At 56.3% G+C, this 20,574-nt stretch overlaps 1 protein-coding gene across 1 annotated transcript; it reads right to left on the reverse strand.

Moving 5' to 3' along the window:
- Nucleotides 1-68: 68 nt before the first annotated feature.
- GCG54_00009019 (uncharacterized protein) lies at nt 69-19,001 on the reverse strand (the record flags this gene model as incomplete). The annotated part of the gene is made up of 1 exon (XM_045408972.1): nt 69-19,001. One exon carries the CDS (start codon nt 18,999-19,001, stop codon nt 69-71), a length of 18,933 nt encoding a protein of 6,310 aa, XP_045256217.1.
- Nucleotides 19,002-20,574: the final 1,573 nt, after the last annotated feature.

Consider the following 20,574-nt stretch of genomic DNA (forward strand, 5'->3'; position numbering starts at 1 on the left):
AGTGGAGGACTTCCACGAAGTGGAGTCGAGTACAAAAGAAATCAAACTAGACATGTTATCATAAATCCTTAGACGCTTCCTGAATCCAAACATCTGGCTCCATCGTTCCTGCTCGTAGACGGTACGCTCGTTTGTTGAACCGGAGGAGATGATCCGTCGACGTCGATTCTCCAGACCTGTCCGGAGTTGTTCTCAACGGCGTAGAGGTATCCGTCAGTCGTAGCGTAGGTAGCACCCCAGAATGGTGCGGTTCCGGATGTGACACCGGTCAAAGCGCCCAGGCTCTGTCCGATGGTCCAGTCCTTGGTGGTGCGGCTCCATCTCATGAGGACGCAGTTGAAGTTCTTGACACCGATTGTCCAAAGATCTCCACCTCCGGATCCAGGAACAACACTCCAGTCTCCCACGGTGTACCCATCGGCTCCGCCGTCAACCAGTCCTGATCCAACCAGTCTTCCGTACGTGGCCGAACCAGGCAAGAAGTCGTACTGGTACCAGTCGATACCGCTGGTTGAGATCCAGTACTGACCATTTTGGTCGACATCTCCGGTGTTGAAGGCAGCGTTGTACAGCTTAGATGCCTGAGTAAATGTGGACACTGTTGTCGTGTTGCCGTTGCCAAGGATACGGATGACGCGGTAGTCGCTCGTTCCGGTGTTGGGCTGAGAAATGGCGTACATGTAATCTTCTCGAGAGTTGTAACCAAGGGCGTTGATGTTGCGAGTGTTGTCGCCGCCGAGGTTGCTTGTGACTACTGTCTGAGCACCATTGGCAAGGTTGATAGAGTACAAGGTCACACTGCTGCCGCTTTGAACTAAGTATCCAGTTGTGGGGCAAGAGAATGCGGCTCCCGCTGTGGCTGACGCTACCGATCGACTGATTGATGAGGTAGACGTAGATCTGATGCTGGAGCTACTGCTGCTGCTACTGCCTGCGGCTCTACTTGACGAAGACACAGCGGCAGCGGAGCTTGACAGAGACGAAGACACAGCTCTTGCAGATAGTGCTGAAGAGGACGATGACGCCACCACCGCCGCTGCAGAGCTTGTTGATGATCTTGCAGAGGAGGCGGCCGCGGCTGCTGAAGATGAAGCTACCAATGACTGACCCAATGCAGCGGCAGACGAGGAAGAAGAAGTAGCCGCTCTGGTAACCAGAGTGGACAGACTACTGGATGAAGCAGCAGCGGCTGCTGTTGAGCTGGCTACTAAGCTTTGGCCGAGAACAGGTGTGCTTGATGCTGCCACTGCAGATGCCGACGTAGGCGTTTGGACATACACAGTGCCCGGCGCGGTTCCTGATGGCTGGACAATGGAAACTGTTGTGGAGCCTGTCGGTGTGGCAGTGCCACTGTATGGACCGACGACCGTCACGAAGAGAGCCGGAAGACCGACGACGACTGTACCAGGTGCAGTACCTGCCGGTGAAATTGTTGTGATTGTCGTTGAGGCAGCGTTAGCTGCCGTGAGGAAGAGAGTTGAAGTGACGTAAGAGGCCTGCTGGGCCGGAGTTGCCACGACCACGGTGGCTGGAACAGTGCCTTGCTGAGCAATCGTCGTGATAGTTGTTGGGCCTGTGATCGGCACAGTTCCTGAGTACGCCTGAGTTGACGTGACGAACAAAGCCGGATAAGCAACCACGACAACTCCCGGAGCCGTGCCGCTTGGTTGGACAGTTGCAACTGGGACAGGGCCAGTGATCGAGCTTGAGCCGCTGTATACCACCGCAGAAGTGATGAAACGAGCAGCAACCACGTAAGTGCCTGCGTTCGTACCCACAGGCGCGATTGTTGAGATGGTAGTTGGTGCTGTGATCGCAGCCGTACCTGTGTAGGCAACCTGGGAAGTAACGAAGAGAGCCGGGTTGGCGACAATGTAGGTGCCTGCGTTCGTGCCAACCGGAGCAACTGTCGAGATCGTGGTTGGAGCTGTGATAGCTGCCGTGCCACTGTACGCAACCTGCGAAGTGACGAAAAGGGCTGCCTGGGTCGCCACAATGTAAGTGCCTGCATTAGTGCCGACTGGTGGAATAGTTGCTATCGTTGTAGGCGCTGTGATGGGGGCTGTGCCACTATACGCCACCTGAGAAGTGATAAATAGGGCCGGGTTCGCCACGATATATGTTCCTGCGTTGGTGCCAACCGGAGCAATGGTCGAGATCGTGGTGGGAGCTGTGATAGCTGCTGTACCGCTATAGGCGACCTGAGAAGTAGCAAATAGGGCTGCCTGAGTCGCCACGATGTAAGTGCCGGCATTAGTGCCGATAGGTGGAATCGTTGCTATCGTTGTAGGCGCTGTGATGGCAGCTGTGCCGCTGTATGCCACTTGAGAAGTGACAAAGAGAAGGGCTTGGCTAGCAACGAGGTATGTGCCCGGGTTCGTTCCGCTAGGAGCTATGGTCGCGATTGTTGTCGGCGCCGTAAGAGCAACTGTACCACCGTACGGCACTTGAGAGGTCACGAAGACTGCTGCTGGTGTCGCAACAATGATCGTTCCAGGAGCGCCGACTCCAGTAGGGGCGATGGTGGAAATTGCAACGGGACCAGTCAGAGTACTCGGGCCGCTGTACTGCACTGTCGTGGTGATGTACGAAGCAGGATCGGCCTCAATGATTGTTCCAGCCACTGATCCTGACGGAAGGATGGTTGAGATTCGAGTTGGTCCTGTGACTGCTGTATTCGTTCCAGTGTACAGAACTCGTGAGGTGACGTACGATCCAGGAGAGGCGACGATCACAGTGCCCGGTGCCGTTCCAGAGGGCGCAATCGTCGAGATTGCGGTTGGAGCGGTCACAGCTGGGTCACCTCCAGTGTAGAGAACCTGAGAAGTGACGAAGACCGCAGGTTGGACTACGACATACGTGCCAGCGGCACTGCCCTGCGGCGCGATAGTTGAGATTGTCGAGGGAGCGGTGATACCAGCGCTAATCACCCGAGAGGTGACGAAGAGAGCAGGCTGGGCCACGATGTAAGTGCCAGGAGCGGTACCCTGTGGCGCAATGGTCGAGATTGTTGAGGTAGCAGTGAGACCAGCGCTGAAAACCTGTGATGTGACGAACAGCGCGGGCTGGGCCACAACATATGTACCAGCAGCAGTGCCCTGCGGCGCGACAGTTGCGACGGTCGTAGGGGCGGTGATGCCAGCACTAAACACCTGAGAGGTGACGAAAAGCGCTGGCTGGGCCACGATATATGTACCAGCGGCACTTCCCTGCGGCGCGACAGTGGATATAGTCGTAGGGGCGGTGATACCGGCGCTGAACACCTGCGATGTGACGTAGGCCGCGTTGACCGACGGTGATGCAGAACTACTTTGAGCTGCGGCTGCAGAGGAGGACCGCACCGCCGAGGATGATGAAGCTGCTGGTGCTGCTGCGGATGATGCAGCTGCGGAGCTTGAGGCAGCTGCGGGCTGAGCTGAAGAAGATGCCGCTGCCGAGGCAGGCGCAGATGATGATCGGACAGAAGAAGTAGTCGAGCTGGCCAAGACGTTGTCAAGGCCTGAGAGGCTACTCGAAGGGTTGGCAGCTGAACTGCTGGCTTGAGCAACGGCTGAACTGCTTGATCTGCTAGCTGAAGACACCGCTGCTGACGCTGCTGATGAGGCAGCTGCGGCGCTGGCCGACGCACTTGCTGCTGCGCTGCTCGTTTGTGCAGCGGGAGATGAGGATGAGGCCACTGGCGAGGCAGCGGTGGATGAAGGTGCGAGGGCGGCGGTTGAGGAACTAGACAAGATGTTGTCTAGGCCGGAGATGCTACTTGAAGGATTGACAGCAGAGCTGCTGGCTGAAGCTGCAGCTGACGAGATTGCTGACGATACAGCCGACGAGATGGCTGATGAGCTGGCAGCTGCGCTGCTTGCGGGTGCAGATGATGCCGCAGAGGAAGCCGCCGCAGAGGAAGCAGCCGCTGAGGAAGACTGAGATGCTGATGCGGCAGCTGAACTAGACGAAACTGCGGGGGCAGCAGTCGAGGAACTAGACAAGATGTTGTCAAGGCCGGTGAGACTGCTTGAAGGATTGGCTGCAGAGCTGCTTGCCTGAGCACTTGCCGCGTTGCTGGATGCGATGCTCGATGAGACAACAGACGAGGCAGCTGATGCGGCTGCTGAAGAAGCGGCTGCAGAGCTAGCTGACGACAAGACTGAAGAGACGCCCGAGGGAGTTGCGCTGGCCGAAACTGCAGGTGACAAGGAAACCTGTGCAGAAGAGACAGCAGCGGAGCTTGAAGCACCGGCCAAGCTTGACGAGGACAGAATGTTGTCGAGACCTGTTTCTGATGAAGTAGCTGGTGCGCTCGAAATAGCAGAGCTTGAGACTGCAGCGTTTGACGAAGACAAGCTGGAAGCAGCAGAACTCTGGGCAGAGTTGGCGGCCGAGGAGCTTGCAGCCACAGAGCTTGATGCCGCAGCCTGTGAGCTTGATACAGCAGCTGTCGAACTGGGGATGATGGTGTCAAGCTCTTGGGATGTTGAGAAGACGGAGGAGCTAATTGAAGCCGGGGTGCTGGATGCCGGAATGGTGGAAGACGGGATGGCCGAGGAGACCGCGGCTGATGTGGCCGAAGCGGATGGCTCTATGCTAGATGCCGCCGGGCTGGACGCAGAGGTGGCACCGTTGCTTGAAGTAGAAGCGACGGCTGTCGACTGCTGCGAGGAGCCCAAGATGTTTGACTCCACGAGCTCGCTTGAGGAGGAGCTGGCTTGAGCAGATGATGCGGCTGCGCTGGACAGCGCGGCTGAAGAGCTTGCGATCTCTGAGGATGCAGACTGGATCGCGCTGGAGCTAGCACCAAGGGAAGATGCGACCGTAGGTTCAGCTGAGCTGGACTGAATGACAGACTCCTGGGAGCTAGTTGACTCAATGGCCGGCGACGTGCTCGTACCCGATCCCACAGTGGCCTGCGTGCTTGACGGGATGAGACTGCCCTCCGATGAGCTTGCCGATGCCGTAAGGCTTTGAGGATCGACCGAGGCGGAAGTGGCAGTTGCCGTTGAAGAGATGGGACCACCGGACGAGATAGCCGTGGAGCTGAAGATCTGATCGTCGACACTTTCTGAAGCGGTTGAAGCGGCTGCGCTCGATGAGACCGCAGAGCTGGCTGCGCTTGTCTGGGAGATGACTTCTGTCGCACTAGCAGATACCGAAACCGAGGTATCTTGTGCGCTGCTTGCACTGACAGCGGGCTCGGTAGAGGTTCCAGCGAGGCTTGAAGCGCTCGCGGACTGCGCACCTGTGGCGGCAGTGGTTGCAACAGAGCTGACGGTGTCTTGGCTTGTGACCTCTGCCGAAGTGCTGGACGCATCTGCTGAAGCAACTGGTGATGAACCTGCGCCAGACGACGTTGGCAGCAGGGTGGCACCCAGAGGATCGGTGCTTGACTGAGCAGCGGTATCTTGAGCACTGCTACCGCTTGATGCCTGAGAAGCCTCGCTCGTAGCGCCGGCCGAGGCGGTTGATGCGACCGAAGTCTCGGGAATAGACGTGCTACCAGGCGTGGCTTCAGTGGGATCACCGGACACGGAAGCTGTCGGTGAAACGTTGCTTGTCAAGCCTGCCGAGGAACCCCCGTTGGACGTGGTAGCGCCCGCAGATGAGCTTACGGTCTCTTGACCAAGTGCAGAGTCTGTTGAGCTGCTGGCGATGATGGATGAGTCGGTCGCAGGGTTCGAAGCGCTAGAGAAGGCGGTGCTGGAGGTCAAGTCGTCGTCCAGGCTGATTGAAGCTGAAGGCGAGGCAACTGAGGAGGCAGGACCTGTAGTAGCTTGGGTCTCTGAGGCAACATCAGTGGCAGACGACAAGAGGCTCGTGAGACTAGCGGGAAGAGCGCCCGAGGATGTGGATGCGTCTCCAGAGGCTGTAGCCGAAGAAGGATCGGAGCCAGTTCCCGTGGCATCCGATGTCGGTGTAGCGACTAACGAGCTCTCGCCAGTTGAGCCTGACGAGGTAGCCGTTGGGTCTTCTGAGGCCGAGGCAGAAGTTGGGGAGTTTGCAGAAGTTGAGGAAAGAATGTCCAGATCCAGTGAGGTTGATGCCGTCTGAGTGGCTGTCGCAGGCAAAGACGAGGGCAACGCTGATGCGTCGGTGCTGGCGTCACTGACTGATGGATCTGTCGTAGCAGCCGATGTAGCGGCATCCGTCGTTGAGAAGAAAGACTCAGGGGCAGCAATGACAATTATTCCCGGAGCAGTTCCTGAGGGATCAAGCGATGTCAGGACCGTCGGTGCGGTGATCTGCTCTCCTGCAGTAGGCGTGTACCGAACCGTGGTGGTCAGGAAGCGTGCCCTGAGTACAGGCGACACGATGAAAACTCCAGGCAAGGTTCCAATAGGGGCAATAATTGAGACCGTCACAAGACTTGCGATTTCTACCGCTGCGTTCAACGATATACCGGCGCTGACAGTCGACGTCACGAAGGCTGCAGGGTTGGTGCCCACCACAACTGTTCCACGTCCTGTACCTGTCGGTAGGAAGGTGGTAAGTGGGATAGTGCCAGAAGCGCCGATTGATCCAGTGTAAGGAATCGAGATTGTGTCAAAGAGCGCAGTGGTGGCTGATGGACCGCTTGTGGTTGCCGAAGAAGCGATGCTGCTGGCACCCTGGGAGCTGGAGGCCGACTCTGCTTGAGATGAGGACGCCTCGCTGGCTGCAGAGCTAGCCGAAGATGCGGCCGCGCTCTCTGATGATGCCAAACCAGTGGAAGAGGACGTGGTGCTCTGCAGAATCTGGGTGTCGACGGGAAGAGTGGCCGTGGGCGACGAAGTAGAGCTCAGCACAGACGACAAGTCGTTGGAAGATTCCGCGGTCGTCAGGGATGCTGTGCTATCTGTCGTAGCTGAGGCTCCTGTGTCCGACGATGTGACTGAATCAGATGCTGTTGAGCTGAGAAGTGAGGATAGAATGTCCTCGTCAGCTGAGCTCGTCGCTGAGGCAGTTCCCGTAACCGATGCTGTTTCCAGGGAGCTGGTAGCGTCTTCTGAAGTTGTCAATGAGGCCGATGAAGTCTCAGTAGCCGAGACTGAGATATCCGTGTTGCTCTCGCCCGCTGAGCTCGTAACCGAAGCTGCACCACTCGACGTCAAACTAGCCGGCAAGGCCGTGTCTGAGTCGGTAGCACTGGCCGAGTCCGTTGCGCTCGCCGGGTCCGTCAAGCTGGCTGAATCTGTCGCGCTGGCCGACACCGACGCCGTTGACTCTGATGACGTGAGAGCATCGCTCAACGCGCTAGTCAATGATGATAGAGAATCATCTGTCGTGCTGGCTTGAGTCGACAGACTGTCAGTCTGCGACGTGCCGGTGGCCGAGATGGCGCTGTCGGTGAGAGATGCGGAGGAAGTCGGGTCTGCTGTCGCGCCGCTCTCAGAGGACGTAACTCCACCGGTTGAGGTGAGGCTCTGGAGATCAGGATCCACGGAAATGCTACCAGTTGCGGAAGATGCAACATCGGTGGCAGAAGCACTGTCGGTAGCAGAAGCACTATCGGTAGCAGAAGCACTATCAGTGGCAGAAGCACTGTCGGTAGTAGAAGCACTATCAGTGGCAGACGTAATGTCAGTGGCAGACGTAATGTCAGTGGCAGACGTAATGTCAGTGGCAGACGTAATGTCAGTGGCAGACGTAATGTCAGTGGCAGATGAAACATCGGTTGATGCTGTGTCACTAGCTGGATCGGTCGTAGATGCCGTGAGAGAATCCGTAGAGCTGTCCTGGGTGAGCAGATCAGGATCGATAGAAAGGTCGCCGGTAGCAGACGAAGCGGGATCGGTGATGGACGTGGCTCCAGTGGCAGATGTTTCACTAGCCGAGTCGGTAGACAAGCCAGTTATTAAGTCCTTAGAGGTGGCTTGCGTTGAGAGATCGGAATCCAAAGAAGTAACGCCAGTAGCATCTGAAGTGATGGAAGCCGTGTCCGTCTCAGAGAGGGATGCCGGACTGGTGATGCCGGAGTCAGATGCCGAAGCAGTGTCTGATGCGCTGCTGTCCGACGTGGCAGTAGCGTCAGTAGATGAAAGGACGTTGGATAGCGCGTCATCTGAGGAGGTAGCCGACAATGAAGTCAAAGTATCAGATGAGGCGGTTGGGTCTGAAAGGACACTGGAGCTATCCGTGGCCGTAGCATCGGCGGAAGTGACGGTGTCCGTGGAAGACGCCGAGGCTTCCGTGGAGCTTGCGCCATCCGTCGTCAGACTGTCAGTAGATGATACCACATCCGATAGCAAGCTGGTGTCGTCCGAGGAAGCGGCAGTGCTGGCGGTGGCTGTATCCGAAGTTGAAGGAGCGCTGGTGATGAGCGTGTCTGAGAGAGTAGCGCTCTCGCCCGTTGGATCCGACGCTGTCGAAGAGACATCAGACGCAGTCGATGCATCACCTGTAGTCGAAGAGAAGCCATCCGACAAGACAGTCTCTGACGAGGAGATGCTGGCATCCGAGGTGGTGGCTGTCTCTCCATCGGAAGAGACAGTTGAGCTAACCTGGGTTGTCGAATCCGTGGCGGTGATTGAAAGGCCGTCTGACAATGTCGTTCCTGTGAATGCCGAAGAAGTATCCTGCGTGGTGGAAGCAGTCTCGGAGTCGCTTGTGGGAGATGAGAATGCGTTTGACAAGGCAGTCTCTGAAGACGAGATACTAGCGTCCGATGCGGTCGCTGTTTCTGAGTCTGTTGAGAAGGCCGAGGTAACTCCAGTAGATGAATCAGTCGACGCGGTGGAAAGGTCGTCAGATGAGGTAATTCCTGTCGATGATGCTGTGAGGTCCGACTCCGTAGCGCTGATGGTTGGCTGAGTCGTTGACTCCCCGTCTGTGATTGACGCAGTGCTGGCCGAAGACGCAGAATCAGTGGAGCTGAGCGAGAGAATATCAGACAGAATGTCTCCCGATGATGTGGCCGTGGCGTCTGAGGACGTGGCTCCAGATGCAGTGCTCTCGCTAGCGGTGGAGATATCTGAGCCCGTCTGAGAAGCGTCGGTAGTTGTTGACAAGGAGCTGTCTGACGCGGCACTGTCTGTGGAGGCAGTGGTAAGATCTGACAGCGTGGTTGTGATACCATCAGAAGTGATAACCGTAGCGCTGATGCTTTCCGACAAGGATGTCGAGTCCTGAGTTGAGGTGGTGAAGGCGTCGCTAAGAACCGTCTCACTGCTTGACGAGGCTCCAGTCTCACTTGCTGTACTATCTGTAGCTGTACTGTCTGTTGAAATGCTGTCCGTTGCTGTGATTCCTGATGCCGTGCTGTCACTTGCCGTGCTCTCACTAGCTGAAGTTGTGAAAGCATCGGTGAGAACAGACTCGCTGGAGGAAGACACGCCAGTCTCAGAAGCAGTCCTATCTGTGGCGGTGCTCTGTGAAGAGATGCTATCGGTTGCTGAAGTAATGAGAGAATCAGTGAAGACCGACTCGCTGCTGGAGGACACTCCAGTTTCAGTTGCTGTGCTATCCGATCCTGTGCTCTGAGTCGAGATGCTTTCGGTCGCGGAAGTGATGAGAGAATCAGTGAGAACTGACTCGCTACTAGTGGAAGCTCCGGACTCGGTCGCGGTGCTCTCTGTGGCAGTGCTCTGCGTTGAAATGTCAGTTGCGGAGCTGTCGGTAGCCGTGCTCTCTGAGGCGGTGCTCTGTGTTGAGATGCTGTCGGTTGCCGAACTGTCGGTAGCTGTGCTCTGAGTTTCCGTGCTCAAAGTTGAGATGCTATCGGTCGCCGTACTTTCAGTTGTGAAAGCATCGGTCAGCACACTCTCGCTGCTGGAAGTTACTCCAGTCTCGCTGGCTGTGCTGTCTGTGCCGGTGCTCTCTGTCGACAGACTCTGAGTGATGGCGCTGTCTGATGCCGTGCTCTGAGAAGTGATGCTCTCTGTAGCAGTGCTGTCCGTTGCGGTGCTCTCAGTTGTGAAAGCATCAGTCAAGACACTCTCGCTGCTGGAAGTGATTCCAGTCTCGCTGGTAGTGCTGGCCGTTGCAGTGCTGCCGGTCGTAATGCTGTCAGAGAACGTGCTCTGAGTTGAGGCGCTGTCGGTTGCCGTGCTTTCTGACACCGTGCTCTCTGATGCTGTGATGTCGGACAGAGTCGACTCTGTCGCGGTCGACGCCGACGCGGTGCTATCAGAGGATACGGTCTGGAAGATCTGGCTCTCGACTGACTGGCTGGAGTCACTTGTGGCCGCGCTCAAGGAAGAAAGCGAGTCCGTGGACGCACTTTCAGTCGTGAGAGCGCTGGTTTCTGATGCGGTCGTAATCGAGTCTGTCGACTCTGTGCCAGTAGTCAGCCCGCTGGCTGTGTCCGAGGCGCTTGTTACTGAGTCTGTCGATTCGGTTCCAGTGGTAAACGCGCTAGTCTCCGATGCAGTCGTTATTGAGTCTGTCGACTCAGTTCCAGTGGTTAGACCGCTAGTGTCCGAAGCGCTCGTCACGGAGTCCGTTGAGAGAGACACGCTAAAGTCCGTCGTGCTAGTAGCATCGCTGAGAGTCGTCAAGCCGGTTGCGCTGCTGTCGGATGAAGCAGAATCAGTGGAAACAAGGCTCTGGGGATCGATGCTATCCGTGGAGACACTGTCCGTAGAGATGCTATCGGTGGATGCAGAGTCAGTTGAGAAGGTGGCACTCGCTGTAATAGTGTCGGAGGAAATGCTATCCGTAGAGGCGCTGTCCGTAGAGATGCTATCGGTGGAAGCAGTGTCGGTTGAGAAAGTGGCACTCGCTGTAATAGTGTCGGAAGAAATGCTATCCGTCGATACACTTGCAGTGATGAGACTGTCCGTGGCAACACTGTCAGTGGAGATGGATTCGGTCGAAACGCTGGCGGTTGAGAAGCTGTCAGTTGAGGCACTATCTGTTGTGATAGAATCCGTCGAAATGCTAGCGGTCGAGATGCTATCTGTGGAGATAGAGTCGGTAGAGATACTAGCAGTCGAAGCGCTATCGGTGGAAATGCTGTCGGTTGAGATGCTAGCCGTCGAGATACTGTCCGTCGACGCACTCTCTGTTGAGAAGCTCTCAGTCGAGGTGCTGTCTCCAGTGGATGCCGTGCTCTCGCCAGAGAGCGTCGAAGTGGGAGAGAAGCTGTCGAATAGTGTAGTATCGGTCTCACTTGAGACAGTCAATGTCGCCGAGGTACCGGTGATTGAAGCGCTGTCGCTAGTCAAGCTGTCACTCGACTCAGAGGCGATTGACTCTGAGCTGAACGAGTTGCTCGTTGTGCTAGGGGTAAGAGTGAAGACCGACTCAGTCAAGGACCCTGAAGACTCGAAAGTCGATGTCGTCAAGCTGAACGAGGTTTCTGCCGAGGCTGAGTCTGTGGAGGCTGAGTCTGTAAATGAGGAGATCGTGCTATCGCCGCTGCTCACAGAGCCAGTAGACAAAGAGTCGGTCGAGGACGACAGACTGTCGAGCTCCAGGCTGGTTGCGGAACTGATAGTCTCGCTTGCCAGCGTGGTGGAACCGGTCGACGGGTCCAGGCTCGTTGAAGTAATGTCCGACTCAGATGCAGAAAAGCTGGATGTGGTGCCCGTCTCAACTGATGAGAGACTCGTGGTGGCGCCTGGGGAAGCACTAGGCAGAGTGGAGAAAGATTCAGTCTCGCTAGACGTGAAACCGGATGTCGTGGTAGCATCGCTCGAGCTGATTGAACTCTCACCAGAAGCGGTTGAAATAGACAGAGTCGACTCGGTACCGCTGTCCGTGGATGTTGACTCCAGAGATCTGTCCTGGAGAGAATCAGATGAAGTGCTGTCTGTCGACACGGCAGACTGGGTGGAGGCCGTGTCGCTAGAGATGTCTTCACTGGACACAGTGTTGCCAGAGGTGGTCTCCACCGAGAATGAGCTGCTATCCGTGAAGGAGCTCAGCGCGCTGTCGGAAGAAAGAGAGGTGACTGAGTCAGTCTCAGAGGCGGAAGAGAACGACGTGAAAGACGTGCTCTCGGTATCACTCGAAATAGTCGCGGCGGATGAGTCTGCCGAGATGCTCACTTCTGAGCTGGTCGTGAAGGTGGTGAATGACTGGAAACCAGCCGAGTCTGTAGTCTCCAATGATGTGATGAAGCTAATGGTAATGGTGGGGTCTGAAGCTGTGGAAGTCTGTGAGACTCCCGATTCAGTTGACGCTGTGGATAAGCCAGATTCCGTCGATGCTGTTGAGAAACCGGACTCAGTTGATGCTGTGGACAGACCAGATTCAGTGGATGCCGTTGTGAGATCCGAGGTGACCCCAGAGGCCGATTCCGTGCTGCTTGAGAGTGCGGAATCCGTAGACTCCGTTGTGAAAGCAGAGCTCAAGGTCGATGGAGTCTCTGTGCCGCTGGAGATCGTTGACTCAGCCGAGTTTGTCGTGCTAATCAACGTGTCAAGGTCCAGCGAAGTTGATCCGGACTCGCTTGCGGACGAAGCAGACTCAGACTGAGATGTAAGGGCCGATGCGGACGAGAAGCTGTCAGTCGACAGGCCCGACGCAGTCGAAACACTATCGGTGGTGGAAAGTCCAGAAGTGGTGCTAATCAACGAGTCCGAGTCGGTGCTGATGGTGCTCTCTGACGAGACCGTAGGCGTCACGAAGCTGGAGGCCGTGTCGGATTCGGAGAGAGACGCAGAGTCAGTGACGGACGTCAATGTCGGCAAGGTGAATGATGCCGATGTCTGTGCCGTGGACTGAGTTGCCGAACCTGTCTCGTCACTCGAAGTGGACACGAGGGATTGGCCTAGCGCCGAAGAGTCGGTGAGTGAGACGGAAGACGCGGACTCGCCCGAGACAGAAGACAGCGATGTAGGGGTGATTGAGGAGAACTCGGAGCTGAAAGAGCCAGAAGTAAGATCAGACACAGAGTTAGTAGAGGCCGAGTCGGTGGTGAAAGCGGATGAGCTCAGGTCTGACGCCGAGATGGATGACTCCGTTGAGAAAGCGCTTGATGTCTCATCCGAGAATGACTGAGTCGTGGGGCTCGAGATCGAGACAGAAGTGACGAAGGTCGAGGTCCCGTCACTGGTTGTGATGAACGAAGCCTCCTCCACTGACGTTGATCCAAATGAAGACGTAGGGTCGGATGTGAAAGCGCTGGTGCTGGTAGCACTGGCAGGGTCAGAAGATGTAGCGAAGCTGGTGAAGCTATCACTAGCGGAACCGGTAATCTCAGAGGACGCCGAATCTGTGCTGGCTGTGGACTGGAAGACATCGCTGAAAGTATCAGTTGTGCTGGCGCTGTTTGTCTCACTGGCGCTGACACTGCCGAATGAGCTCGAATCGGAGAAGGCCGAAGACAGGCTCGACGCCGAGTCTGTGGTGACACTCTCAGGGGTGACTGTGTAGCTGAAGGTGGTGGCTGACGAGCCCGCAGAGTCGGTGCTAGCGGTGATGACCACAGATTCTGAAGACGAAGCGCTGGTGAAAACGTTCGACAGGGCAGTGTCTGTATCAGAGGCCGAGGCCGAGGCTGTGCTTCCAGAAATAGTGGCCTCGCTACTGAGCGAAGCTGAGGTAATGTCGGACAACGTGAACGAGGAAGCACCAGAAGCTGATGTTTCGAAGCTAGCGCTGCTCGTCTCCGTTGACGCGCTCAAGGACGCTGAAGCATCTGTGGCCGAGTTGCTAGTCGCACTGTCAGAACTGGCGGTAGACAACGTGAGCGATGCAAAGTCTGGATCTGTTGAGCTCAGAGCCGAGGAGGCACTAGGCGACAAAGTGTTGCCTGACGCTGTCTCAGTAGGCTGGGAAACACTAATCGCCGTCGTAAGGACAGTCGTTGAAACCGAAGTGATTCCGTCAGATGTGATGAGGGAAGTCAAAGTCGTAGAGATGAACGAAGCTCCGAGTGCTTCAGAGCTGGAGGTAAAGCCAGACTGAGTTTCAGCGGAGGACGTCAAAAGGCCTGTTGACGAAGCAGGGCTGGCACTCTCAGAGATGGTCGCAAATGATGAAATTTCCGAGCTGAGAGCAGCGGAAGATTGAGTGAATGTTCCGCTAGAGAATGCAGAGTCAGACACGGAGCTAGCCTGGCTTTGCGCTGAGGATGAGCTGAAGATATCAAAATCTGAGATCGACACGGAGGAGCTGAGGGTTTCTGCCGCAGATTGACTGGAGACGACCGGATCTGAAGAGATAGAGCCAATGCTTGGAGATACTTGGGCAGTGCCGGAGGACGAAGCGAACTCAGACTGTGAGACTGAGATGCTTGCAGTAGCAGACTGCGATCCAGAGGCGAGATCACTTGCGCTGGACGCCGCAGTTCCGCTTGACTGGAATGCCTGGCTTTCCGGAATAGCACTTGAAGTCTGGACTACTGTAGTCAAGAAGGTTGAGCCGCCTGAAGTAGTCAGGAATGTTGACGAGGAGACGGCAGGAGCTGCTGTCGAGCTTTGGGGAGAGCCCGAAGACGAAACAGAGCCAACAGCCCCTGACGAGAAAACGCTTGACGAAGGTGCTCCGGAGGCTGATGCTCCTGACGAGGATGCCAGTGACTGCGGGTCAACAGATGCGGATTGAGAAACGCCTGGCGTAGCAGAAACAACACCGCTGGAGCCTGGGGTGCTAGCAACAAACGTTCCTGGTCCCACAGATGCAGACGATGAAGCGGCTGGATCAACTGATGAAGTTCCAACTCCAGCCGAGCTTACAAAGGACTGTCCGAGAGCAGGGTCGCTTGAAGGAGCGATGCTCGCAGCGTTAGACGACCCAACTTGAGTGCCTCCCACCGAGGATGAAATGGGTTGAGAAGCGCTCAAGCTAACCGCGGGAGTGGTTGATGGCTGCTGCACACTGGACTGGCCAGCTGAGGAACTCTGAGCCGCAGAAGATGCCACGGCAGAAGACTGGGGCAATGACGAGTTCGACGGAGTAGGAACGAAAGATTGACCTAGGACAGAGCTAGCTGAAGATAGAATCGCCGGGTCCACGAGCAAGGATGACACCGCTGCTGGGACTGATGTAGCTGACTGGGCCGGAGCAGGAGATGTCTGCAAGGCCCCCTGTACACCTGTATTAGCGGACGAAACGGCCGGAGTAGTTGCCGCAGGTTGCAGAAGCGCTGGCACAATAATCACAACTGTGATTTGCAGGAGCGGGTCCGTTGGAGTGATGGTAGAGACAGTCGTTGATCCGGTGACCCCTGAAGAGGTAATGAAGCTGGTTGTGATGCCTCTACCGATGGAAGTAGCCGGAGTAGTTATGGCAGGTTGCTGAAGCGCCGGTACAATGACCACAACTGTGATTGCCAGCAGCGGGTCCGTGGGAACAATGGTAGATACGGTCGTGGATCCAGTGACACCAGCTGAGGTGATCAGACGAGTCACGAGACCTCTACCACCCCGAGTGCCGTTAGGATCGTTGGGGTCCACGGTAGCAGTGGCAAGAGTTGTTGGTCCAGTAATTCCGAGAGAGTTGTCCAAAGGCACTTGCGAGCTTACGGCAGAGGCCCCCGGTGAAGCAGCCTGTCCGCCCGTATTGGGGATACCCGGAGCAGATGATGATGGCACAGCTTGCGAAGCAGCAGCGGCAGGCGAGGACTGGCCACTAGCAATGGAATTGGCCAAAGCCGGTGGCGATGTCGCAGCACCAGCAGGGGACGACACCGCTTGAGAACCACCAGCAGCAGGTGAGGACTGACCATTAGCGATGGAGTTGGCCAACGCCGTTGGTGATGTTCCTGCACCTGATGGGGTGTTGGCAGGCGATGCGCCTCCGCTGCTAGCTGGAGCAGGCTGTGTCTGCGCGGCGGATTGTCCCAACACGATCGTTCCGGGAACTGAACCTTGTGGCAAGACAGTAGACACCGGAACAAGAGCTGAAGACGCAATGTTACTCGCGGCACTCGCAACAGATGTCACGAAGGAGCCGAAGAGCGGAGCTGTCGGGTCGGGCTCAGCAAAGACTACCGTTGCAGGGCCGTTGGACGGGAAGATCGTAGTCACAACTGTTACCGTGCCCACTGGTCCGGTTCTAGCAGTGCTGCCAGGCCTGGATGATGTGACGCTCACGAAGGGTTGCGCCAAGATGATTGTTCCTGGCGTGGTCCCTTGAGGCAAGATCGTCGAAATTGGGGTGGCCGCTGAGATCGAGCCGGGACCGGTGAAGAGCACTCGTGATGTGACGAATGAAGCCGGTGCTGCTACTAGAACTGTACCGGGAGTGTTCCCTGTCGGTTGCACCGTAGAGAAAGCCGTCGGCTGAAGAGTCGGGTCCGCTGCGGTGACGGTGATGGTAACAGTTACGAAGAGATCAGGAATTGCCTGAATAACAGTCGGCGGGTTATTACCGTTGGCTGGAATCGTAGAGATTGCTGTCGGAGCAGTGATCTGACCCGGCCCCGTAAACAAAACAGTAGAGGTGACAGTAATAATTCCCTGAGCCAAGGGATCTCCGGCTCCCGGGACGGTGTTGGCACCCGGAGTTGCTGCAGTCGCACCGGGATTGACACCGCCTTGGGACCCAGCTTGTCCCGGTACACTACCCTGCGCAGCTGAAGAAGCAGCTCCTTGAGGTTGAACACTTTGGGGTTGCACAGTTGCCCCGGGAGCCTGCACACCGGGAACATTAGACTGAGCTCCGGCCGAGGAAGCACCACCTTGAGGCTGAATGGTCTGAGGCAGAACAGTTTGTCCAGGGGCTTGCGCACCAGGAGCATTAGACTGAGCCCCAGGAACGTTGGACTGGGCTCCTGGAACATTCGACTGGGCTCCCGGAACGTTGGACTGAGCGTCGGGAACATTGGGCTGAGCTCCAGCTGAAGACGCAGCACCTTGTGGCTGAACAGTCTGAGCCAGAACAGTTTCTCCGGGAGCTTGAGCACCAGGAGCGTTGGACTGAGGAACAGCTGACCCTCCAGAATTGACTGGGTTATTCGGGACCGCAACAACGAACACTCCTGGCCGGGAGTCCTGAGGGGCAATAGTCGCGATGGTAGTTCTCGGCACACTAAGGCCAGCGGAAGTGACGGTCGATGTGATGTATGCTGCCGCGGACAAGACATCGGGGTTTGTCAGCGGCTGTCCAGTTGCAGGGTCGGTTGCTGCTGGAGCACCAGGAGTTCCGCCGTTGACAGGAGCTGATGCTCCCGAGCCAGCATTGCCAGCGCCGGTAGCGCCCGTCGCGCCAGGTGCGGCCAGGGTGTTGAAGAAGGCTGTTGGGTCTGCGTTGTTTGGCTGACCGGCCGGTGACTGGTTGTTCGGAAGGGCGCCATTTGAAGGACCAGCAGAACCACCGTTTGAAGCCTGGCCGGGAGGAACAGCAACGATGATCGTGCCCAACGCCGTCCCTTGCGGAGCAATCGAAGAGATTGTTACACGTCCTGGGAGTTGGAGAGTCCCTGTGTACTGGATCTCAGAAGTCACATAAAGACCGGGCTGAACCACGTCACCTGGGCCTCCAGGAGATGACCCTCCGGGCGTAGCCGCGGGGGAAGCTTGGGGGCCGGATGGCGGTAATCCAGATTGGCCGGGGTTCTGACCCGGTCCACTGCCTCCAGTAGCGTTCGGACCCGGCGCACCAGTTCCAGCAGGGCCTCGTGCAGGATCGTTGCTAGCAGCAGGGTTTCCTGGGTTCGGGTTTGCCGTTGCTCCTGAGCCGGGTGCAAAAGAGGCTTCAAGGGGCTGACCATCAGGACCCGTACCCGCTGTGCTTCCCGCACCTGGGTTCGCAGCGTTCGAGGGCGCTTGGATGACGAAGACTGTACCGGGCTGAGTTCCGCTGGGAGTCGCAACAAAAGCATCAAGAGTTCTGGTGACAGTCACGGTCGCAGCCAGAGAGTTTGTGTACTCAATCTCAGTTGTGACCTGAGAAGCCACCAAACCCTCGGTTCCAATGTTGAAAAGGGGTTGACTGACGCCATTTCCTCCCGGGCCAGGTTCAGACGGCGACTGGTTCGGCACCACGGACGTGATGAATGAAGGAGGTGAGCCTCCTCCGGCGGAAGCAATCGGGGGCACTGCCACCACAACTGTTCCAGCCTGATCACCATCCGGAGAAATGATGCTAACTGTCGTCGGGCCGTTGACTGAGGCAGAGCCGGAGTATTGAACAACCGATGTGACGAAAGGTCTCGGGTCGTTCGGCGCGGGCGCATTGCTCTGCGGCAAGGGGCTATCACTTTGCGCAGGATCATAGCTCTGCGGGAAGGTGACGTCGGTCGGTGTCGCAGCATTGCTCTGCGCGGGAGCATCACTCTGGGGGATATTGCTCTGAGGGATATCGCTCTGAGGAATGTTGCTCTGGGGTACATTGCTCTGCGGAACATTGCTCTGCGGAAGAGGATCGCTCTGTGACGGGGCATTGCTTTGCGCTGGAAAATCGCTCTGCGCAGAGGCATCGGCCGGTCTGTTGATGGCGACGATGTAAGTCTCGGCCTTTGGCGGGATAGTCGAGATCGTAGACGGAGCAGAGAGCGAGCCATTCCCACTCCAGTACACCGTCGATGTTACTGGAGGTGGATAGTCGATCCTGCCATCCGGAATGGCGACCCAGATTGTGCCACGAGCGAGTGATCGGTCGTCGGAGGCGGCTGCGGTTGGCGTCGATACTACCAGAGTCTGGGCCGTCGAGATGGGGTTTGTTGTGAAAAGACTCGTGTAGTTGTTGAAGCTCGACACCGTAATCGGGGTTGCCGAAGCTGTTCCGGACCTCGTTATAGTGTAATACGGTAGTCGGAAATCGAATGACGATGCGCCAGATGGAAGCTGTCTCCTGGGCAGGAAGTTGCCCCCAGCAGTCGCCTGAGCAAAGCTGCCCCTATCTGTGAAAGTTCCTCCATTCCCATACGCGTCTGATGATGAGTTCCCTGAGGGATCCGAAACCGAGGTATAGGAAGATGCTGAAGTCTTTAGTGTCGAAGTCGGTAGCGCTTCGCAGTTGGATGTAAGCGATGTTGAGAGCGCGACGTAAGCGACGTAGCTGACGACGTATTCGAGCTCGTTGCAGACACAGGCGTCGACCTGGCCGTCGTTGATGGCATCAAGACATGATTGCGCAAAGCCCTGCCCTCCCAGAAGCGCAAGGGGCAACAGGGTCTTCCACGACCCCGTGAGTCTCGCCATCGTTGCTCGTGAAAGTGAGAGCCGAATTCGCTAAATTCGTACCATGGAAAACAAAGATCACGGAAGAAACATCCAAAGATTTCTGAATTCTTTTACTTGAAAGAGTCTCCGGTAAGACCTTGTTGAATAGTGAAAGAAAGTTCACGGTATTTTGCTAGAACAAGAGAAATTTGAAGGTGACATGCGCGCTTTTCGTATGATTCGAGGTGACAGGACCGGCGGCACTTGAGGTAGTCTAGACCGACCCATGGCCCATGACCTCTCTGTGACAGCATCGACATCCATTTGTCACACTATCGCCAAGTGTTTCTATTATCGAATACTTCCGATTGCAGACATCCTCGTTGGAGTCGTTCTTCCGCTATCTGCAGAGGGTGCTATGAGATGTTGGTGGTGTGCCTCAATTAGCGTGCAGACGGTGACCGAAAGAGGATGGGATGGAGAGCACCTTCTTACCGTTTGCTATCCACTTGATGACTAGATTCGTGGGGGGATGTACCCGTTATGTACGACTTCTAGCAATAAGTACATCCAGTAGTTTTCTCGCTGTGATAGGGCTCCTCAGAATAGACATAAAGATTGTAGATCAGATTCCAACGTCTTCGGTAATGGGGCCGGCGCGCAGAATAGACTATGAAATGGTCGGATTAGGTCAGTAAGCAATGTACCGGATGCGACAATGGGGCAAGAATCCGACTCAACCTCTGGGCCTGCAAGCCCTCCCGTCCACTCGCGTGTGGCCAGTCTGAGATGCCAAGATACCCGGTGTCCAACGTCACATCCCGCCGGCAGGAGCATCGATGGATCGGGCTCTCTCGGATGAACCCGTCGGGTGGTTGTGGGCCTGTGAGATTGGGTTGGCTCCCGAGTTCGATGATGCATTTGACGCTTGAATTCACGAACTCGGCTCGCAGGTGGCCTCGGGCCGAACAAAACCGCACAGATTTCCCCCTCGAGGCCGGATTCGTAAGGCTCGGCGATGAAAACTCATATTGATGGCAGCACTCTTGAGCTTGGGGGTGTCACGCATTCAGTAAGTGGTATGCGATCCAATCTCACCGGGCCGCCAAGCCATCTGGCCTAGTCTGATGTCTTACATGGTTGGATCTGCTTTCATGAAATAAACGTCATTTGTTTGGTGGGGTTTTGACGCCCCTGTTCTCGGCTATCGAATGTCTCATAGCCACTTCAAGCCTTTCCAGTCATCGATTTTGAGCGAACGTGTCTGCTTGATCGCCACATCTTGAACATCGTCGCCCCTCGAACGCGGTCCCTACTGCCGATTTCACGATAGCTTCAGCCTCCCCAACGCCACGAACCTCAATCCAGAAGACGTTTGATATGGCGTGCGTTAGGCAGAATCGGCGGCACTTGGTTTTCGAATATGGTGCCCTCCACGCTTTATCATCCCTATGATGTCGACCTCGGTCCCCAGTTCTCATCATCGATGTCAGCCCGGCCCCGTTACTGTAGCATCATCCGTTTTGAAAGCTCATGGATGTTATCTGCTACTGATTACTACGTAGTTATCAGGTTGCCATTTCCAGCCACTCTATCAACCATGTTCTTTGCG

Source organism: Colletotrichum gloeosporioides (genome assembly GCF_011800055.1).
Source record: "Colletotrichum gloeosporioides strain Lc1 chromosome Unknown consensus_117, whole genome shotgun sequence".
NCBI classification, from domain to species: Eukaryota; Fungi; Ascomycota; class Sordariomycetes; order Glomerellales; family Glomerellaceae; genus Colletotrichum; species Colletotrichum gloeosporioides.